General features: G+C 47.7%; 1 protein-coding gene across 1 annotated transcript in view; it reads right to left on the bottom strand.

The window, feature by feature from the left end:
* The window catches only part of SYNPR (synaptoporin), a 104,012-nt gene extending 97,403 nt beyond the window's left edge, over positions 1–6,609 (bottom strand). The window contains exons 1-2 of the mRNA XM_014873044.2: positions 6,449–6,609; positions 6,252–6,317 (exon numbers count right to left, since the gene is read on the bottom strand). Of these exons, the coding sequence (XP_014728530.1) occupies positions 6,252–6,317; positions 6,449–6,466 (84 nt within the window). The 5' untranslated portion in view covers positions 6,467–6,609. The remainder of the gene's footprint in view (positions 1–6,251; positions 6,318–6,448) is intronic.
* Between the last annotated feature and the right edge of the window lie 732 nt (positions 6,610–7,341).

Genomic DNA, 7,341 nt, shown 5'->3' on the forward strand with positions numbered 1-7,341 from the left:
TAAGCCAGGGACCTAAGCATCCAAATAAGAACAAGGGTTTTATCAGAAGCATCTCCAAACCTGTCCTCTTCCAACTGCAACATCTGAATCCCGAGATGTGAACATGCAGGGCTTTTACCCAGAGCTCCAATTATGCAGATGTTGATTTACAGGAGTGATGACTGAAACATTGCCCTCATAAAAATTGTCAAGGAGACTTTAACTGTGTTTGTCTAATAGCAGAACCCTCTATCTCCACACATCTTATTGCTAGTTTGAAAGTCAGATCATTTTTGTTCTTCTTTTCATGGAAACCTGGTTTGCATATATAATCAAATTTAGCATTAATGACTCTCTTTCCTCATTTTCTATTCCTAATGCTTCAAACACTCGCACTTGGATAAGAGCAGCCATTGAAATGTCTTACCATGAGATTTTACCAGTTTCTCCCAGGTACTTCCACAGCAGCAGCACGTAACTCCAAAAAGTCCTGATCCTAGAGCCCTATCTCTCAACTATATGTGCTAACCCTACATAATTATTTTATATCAGGTTGAACTCTGGGCTGCTTGAGAAACATCAAGATTTAAATGAATTATTAGGCAACATTTTAAAATCAGCTCTTCCATGATCACAACATAGTCCTAAAATGGAAAATGGTAGGCGTTTTCCAGATGAAAGATGTCATTTATTTGTAATGTGGTCAGGCACTGCTGACCTTTTCTCTTCCCCTGTATCAGCATTTGTACCATTTTAACAGCAACTTGCTGATAAGCACAGATCTCAGTTTCCAACCAGATACACATGCAGATAACCATGGTTGTGAACAGCAAAGCAGCCAGCTCTCTGCAGACTGCATAAAATATGGGATCACAAGGCAGATTTCTTGTTCTTTTGCTTGTGTTCTGGGTTTAGAGCTCACATCTTTCTTCTGCTACCTTGATCTAAAACTGTATCTTTTGTCAAAGCCAGAGGTTTCAGAGTCATGAGACTTGCAGAAGTTGAGTCTTTAGGTCCACAAAGTAAAACACCATGTAGGTACTGCTAGTGCTTCTGCTGCCTTTGTGCCAGTCCCACTGGCAGAGTGACATATGGCTTCCACATCTGCCTTCTGTGAGACTACAAAAACTGTTCACATCCTTCCTATTGCACACCACAGAGCCTGATGTCTAATGGCACAATCCACTTCCTGGGCTCTTCCTAATAAAAATAACTTGTCTGACAGAGTACCCTGCCTGCAGATTACCCCAATAAGTGCTCAGAAGTTGCAGGCCCAAAGCCAAGGACAAATAAAGCCTGTTCCCATGGCTCAGGTCTCTTGGATGTTCACATCTTGTTGGTTCATCGTGGCAATTTTTGCCTGCCCAGAGCTGCAGCATATTTTGCATGCATTATGCTAAGCTGCCTATAAGAAATCATCCAATTAATGACAGCTTACAGAGAAGGGTTAGTTACACGGTAATTACCTTTCTAATATTAAAATACCATAGAAATGGATTGACATTTTTTGATTTAGTGGCACATGTTTTACTGACCTGACACTACACATGCAAGACCATTGAGGTAGCAACTGGGACCCAGTTTACAAGAATAGTTAAGTACCTACATCCCCAGGCAGACATCAAAAGACTTGACAATACATTTTTAACATGTATATGTTAAATCAAGATCAAGATGGATGGGCTCAGCCCTAAGTGCAGCATTTGATCCTGGCATTGTATAAGCAAAATAAAAAAATATTAGTTTTTCTAAAGGCCTTTCTTTCAACATGTGAGTAGAGAAGATCAAACACCCAACTCTTCCACCCTGCATCCATGAGGAGCATAAAGCTTCAGCAAGCTAACCCTGCTCCATCAACTAAGTCTCTGCCCATACCAGAGCAGCCAGCAGCCTTCTGGTTAAGCAAAAACCAAACAAATAAATGCAAATGTGATGAAGAGTCTCAAGCAACTATAAACATCTCAGGCCCATAATAAACTAGACAGAGCAAACTACTAATCACACATGCTTCATGCAAGCATTACCTTCTTATTTCTTTCCCATTTATTTTCAGCATCTCAAGATATCTAGGCTTTTCTAGGGCACACTTGAAAGCACGCAGCTACTTATGTCCATTCATATGCATGCAAATAGAATCCAACAAAAGCACTCCACGGCCAGATGAGCAATCAGCACGAGGACAAAAGACAAGACTTATTATCAGTCTTTCAAGATTCAGATTCCCTTTGCCTTCTGAACACACATCTGTGTGCAAGGCAAGGGGTGCTAACCCTTTCAGAATCTGTACCATCAAAGCAAGCTTGACTCTTGCCAGGCAGGCAACAGCCTGGCTTTTTTCCTGGCTCACCAGTCAAGTGATCACAGTGTGAAGGCAAGGAAGCAAAGCAAGGTAAGCTAGGTCCACGTGCACCACACACAGATTTTTCAAACCATCTTCATCCAATTTCCACCAGAGATTTGTTGTCCAAATGCCCTGCAATGCTTTGCAACTCTTTGGTACATCCCATGAAGATGCTCATGAGCAGTGATGAAAGCCAGTCATGTAAGGCCTGCAATGTTTGTTATTTTTTGCACAAAGACAAGAAATAAAACAACTCAGACACATTTGAGTTCCCTGAACATCCTAGCATTCATTTCCAAGTCATCCTATTAAGAAAAAACATAGTGTCCACAAGATTTGTTCTGCAACATAAATGATTCACAGGTGCCCTGATAAAAGCTGCACTGGCTTACACGAAGTTACAGTGTGGCCTTTGTCCCGAAAATATCCCTGCCCACACCAGCCCAGACACAGCTGCAAGTTGGTGAAGATGGGAGCTCACTGCAAGGGTTTTTAAAACACCAACCTATAGACAACCATCAAGGCAATCACAGCATCTCCTGACTGGCACAACGATGGAGTTTCTGCATCCCTGCTATTTATGGAGGAATACAGGGAAAGACATTATGGACTGCACTGCAGCTCCTGTTACTTTACAAGAAATCGGACAAGTATCAGGTTGCTTTGGTTTTGCAGACGGAAAGTTGTTTGTGGCAATTCACAATGTAGTTAAATACACACACCCACACACCCCACCACCACCACCATCACCCATGCCTCCCCCTTGCAGCCTAGGGATACAAAGTTCCCATTTTTACAAAAATATTTTTGCCAGTAACAGCCTGAGTACAGCAGGTAGCTCCTATACCCATTACACTGCATGGGGAGAACCTTGCTTTTCACTTAATTTCCTCTTCTAGGGCTCCAGAGATGCAGCAAGTACAAACAAATATACCAAAAGTAACAAACTTGCTTGTCTTGCTTACTTTTTACAGACCCCAATAAAAGCAGTCTAAACACATGCTTCATGCAAGAGAGTCACAGGACTGAAATTAATCCAGGGAGTCGAATGAACATACTTCTCTTTCATCTTTCCTTATTCATTATTGTCGGGTGCATGTATAAGAGAGCTATTTTTCAAATGAAGCTGTATGAGTATTTGTGACATTGCTACTAGCTGTAGTGCCACAGTGGATTATCTGAGAAATAAGCTTCACAAGAACATTCTTCTCATGCAAAGATCTGTGGAGTTACAGCCAAGGGACTAAAGAGGAGCAAGAACAACTACAGCTTTTAAACAGCTCTTCCCTGCCCCCAGCATATGCCATGAGTTGACTCAAAACTGGAAACACCCAGGCCTCACCCAGTACAGCTGTGTGCACTTTTCCAAGCTCAGATTTTTATCCATATGCTTTATTGCCAAAGTAGAGTTCAAAAAATGCAAGTCTTGCATAATTGCTACAAGTCAATTTCTTGGTTTCTTTCCTTTCTCCTAACCTTTCCCAGGCCTGAGCCAATGTTGTCTCTTAATGGCTTCTAAACACAATTTCTCGTCTGTAAATAAGATTACAATGTACATGGGAAATACAAATGAAAACATATAACAGTGCTATGAATATTCAGAAGAATCAGCCTTATCTCAGCAGCTTCTCTCTGGGTGTTAGGTGACCATCAAAGTAGGAAACTGAGGTCAGATAAGGTCCCTGCTCCTCAAGACAGAGGTCCATGTCTGAGCCAGAGTACAGGTAAACTGGAACCTAAAGATTAATTCTGCAACAGTTACAATTTCACATCTGAGAAACCCACAGCCACTTCAGTTGCCTCCAGGCCCACAAACGTATGCACCCACAAACACACGAATTTCAGCAGCAGAGGTTCACAAATAAAGGCATGCTCACCCCAGAGTGACCATAAGCCACCCCAAACCACCCAAACAACAAGAGTGAAAATTCAAGGCTGGACTGCATGGACAAGCTGAGGACATTTGCAGCCTGCACCACCTCCACCCTAGCAGCCTTTCTGAGGAACTCCCACAGCTCTGCCATCTGTGCTGCAACACCACAGAGCCTCCCCCCAGGCACGAGAGCCACCCAACGCCCAGAATTGCTGCATCACCAGCTGGGCTATGAACTTTATTTCCTTGAAGATGCAATCTAGGACTCAAGTGGGAGGTGTTAAGGGGTGTAATTTGGCTGTTCTGATCAAGTGCAACAAGGTCTGTGAAGCTGCCGGGGGACATGGAAGTGGACACAGAATTGACTGGAGCATTTGGTCTTTTTTTAAAGTTTAAAATTATGATTAGGCTGATAAAAGGAGTCTGAGGGAGAGATGGACAATTAGTTGAGACTGGAAAGATAGAGAGAGGTGGACAGCAGTTGGGAGGCATGGTGAGAAGAGAAGGAAGATGGGAGTAACAAGATTAATTGAATAGAGATGGAGTTTCAGGAATCCAAAAAGCCTGTCGAGTATATTTTAAAAAATAAGGTCTTCCACACTCTGAAATACCATAAACTAAATCGTGCTTAATTCTACTTCCATATACATGCCAAATGGAGAGAAAGTAATTTCTCAGATCATCTAAAATGTTAACACACTCTGCACCCTTCTCCTACACCCCCTTATTGCCAAGGACTGTCCCACTTTGGCCGTGTCAGAAGAGCTCTGTTTACACCCAGCCCCGTGTGCATGTATGTGTACACACACAGCCAACGTGCAATTGCAGCAGCCATAAGAGTTCTACTTGTGGCTTCCAACCATGACAAAGGCAGCTTTTATATCTGGCTGTTGGAAGAAGTTACAGACCCAGGAAAGTGCCAAGAGAAGAGTTCCCACTGGCTGTCCCGAGGATGCCAACACACTGACTGGGGCGGGAACAATCTTCTCATGGCACAGCCCATGCCCATCAGCCCAGAGTCCTTCCCAGAAGGGCTCGCTTCCCAAGCTCCATCAGACATAGCCTCATCAGGCAGGCAGCCAAGAGACCACGCTCCCAGTGGCTATTTGCCATAGGAACAGCTTTGCTCCCCGTTCTGCTGCCCCAGAGAGTGCTGCAGAGTGGCCGAAGCACCCCCAGACCAGTGCCTGGGGCTCAGCCCTGGATGTCCTGACTTTCCCTTGAGGCAGGAGCAGCACTTCTGGATGGGTTTTTAGAGGTCTGGGCAAAGAACACAAGAGACCTTGCCCATCCACTGCCGCATCAGGTGACCCATCTGTGTGGCCACCCTGTCCCAGGCCACGGCACCACCACATCCCCATCACCCAAGTCCACGGGACCTGATGCTTCAAGGTGCCCAGCGGGGAAGAGGAGCTGCTTCTGATGAGCAGGGACAGAGTCTGGGGCGAGCAGCTGCCCCCAGCACACCAAAACACCCCCTCAGAGGCACCCTGCACGTCGCAGGTGCCAACATGTGGATAAACGCACCCGCGCAGGGATGCGCCCCTCAAAATACACGCCTTACATAATTCCCCAGCCAGTCGGCGTTAGGGGAATGTGATTAATCCTCCATGACATGTTCTGAACTTTCCGTTCAGAGAGGCTCTCTGCTCCCGCAGACCTACTGGCGATGGATGTCATTTGACCTGCAGACTTCACTACGAATGAGCATCAGAGCAACACACAGTGACATTGCTCCGCACACCAATTATCCGCCTCCTTCCCCGCTCGGCCCAGAGACAAGTTTGCTAAATGCATAACGAGGATTTTATTTTCCTCGGCGTCGTTTTTTTCGGTTTGTTTGTTTTTTTAATTCGTTTACAGCCAGCAAAAGGATGGGGGGGTTCACCCACAAACGCAGCCCGCAGCCCGCCCCGCCGGCCACAGCGCTGTAGGACGCGAGTCCCCGGCCCCTCGCCCCCTGTCCCTGTCCCTGAGCCCGGCCCAGCTCCCACCTGTTCCGCCGGGCGCGCACTTTGGCGACAGCCCCCCCGCAACCCCTTACAGCCCGGCACTCACCCACTCGAGCACCCTGAGGAAGGCCAGCGGCTCCTTCACCACGCGGAAAGTGCCTGCGGAGGCGAGCTGCGGGCAGAGAGAGAGACACAGAGAGAGAGGGGTCAGCACCGCGCCCGCTCCGCGCGCCCCGCAGCGCAGCCCAGCCCAGCAAAGCCCAGCCCAGCAAAGCCCAGCACAACCCCCGGGGCTCCGCGTACCTGGTCCACCGCCTCCATGGCGCCGCAGCCCCGCGGAGCGGAGCCGAGCGGCGGAGCTCAGCGGAGCCTCCGTCCGTCCGTCCGTCCGTCCGTCCGGGCCGGCAGGCGGGATGCGCGGCGCTGCCCCCGCGCAGGCCGGGCGGAGCAGCCGGGCGGGGCCCGCGCCCCCCGCACCGCCCCGCGGAGCCGCCCCGCGCTCCTCACAGCGCTGTTATCCTGCTTGGAATTGTTTGGGTTTTGTGGGTTTTTTTTGTTTGTTTTTTTTTTTTATTATTTTTAAAATTTTTTTTAAATTATTTTATTTCTGGTAGGAGGGAGAAGGAAGACATCGGGAAAAATAAAATTAGAAAGAAAATAGAAAACAAACTGCCTCCTCCCCGCGCGCACTATTAATATTTTAGGGGATGGCACTCGCTGCTCTGTGCTCTTCCGTCCCCTCTCCCCCTCCCGGGACGAACTCGCTCGCCTCCCCCGCGGCCGCAGGGCTGCAGCTCTGTGCTCTCAGCCCTCGCTCCCTCCTGCTTTTCGAGCATTTCCTTGACAGCAGAACAGCGTTTTCTGCCTTGCTGTTGTCCTGGCCTCGTTTCCCAGCAGAGCCTTAACAACTCTAATGCATCCCGGGCGGCACAGCCCGGCAGGAGCGGAGGTTCCCTGTGTCCATCCACGCTCACTGACAGCATTTCCAGCTCCGCGTGACAGTAAAAACGGCACTGTGAGGATTTTGCGATGGAGCAAATCCCTGCCCCAGTAAAGGCTCACAAATCCATCACCCCGTTTAAGAGCACAACAGCTTCTAGATTGAGAGCCCGAGACTGCAAACATTTGCATATTCAACTTCACTGCCACCCTGATAACCGGTTGTGCCACCAGAAGGACACCAGTGCTCAAATAGG

Source organism: Sturnus vulgaris, chromosome 11 (assembly GCF_052056855.1).
Source record: "Sturnus vulgaris isolate bStuVul1 chromosome 11, bStuVul1.hap1, whole genome shotgun sequence".
Taxonomy (NCBI): Eukaryota; Metazoa; Chordata; class Aves; order Passeriformes; family Sturnidae; genus Sturnus; species Sturnus vulgaris.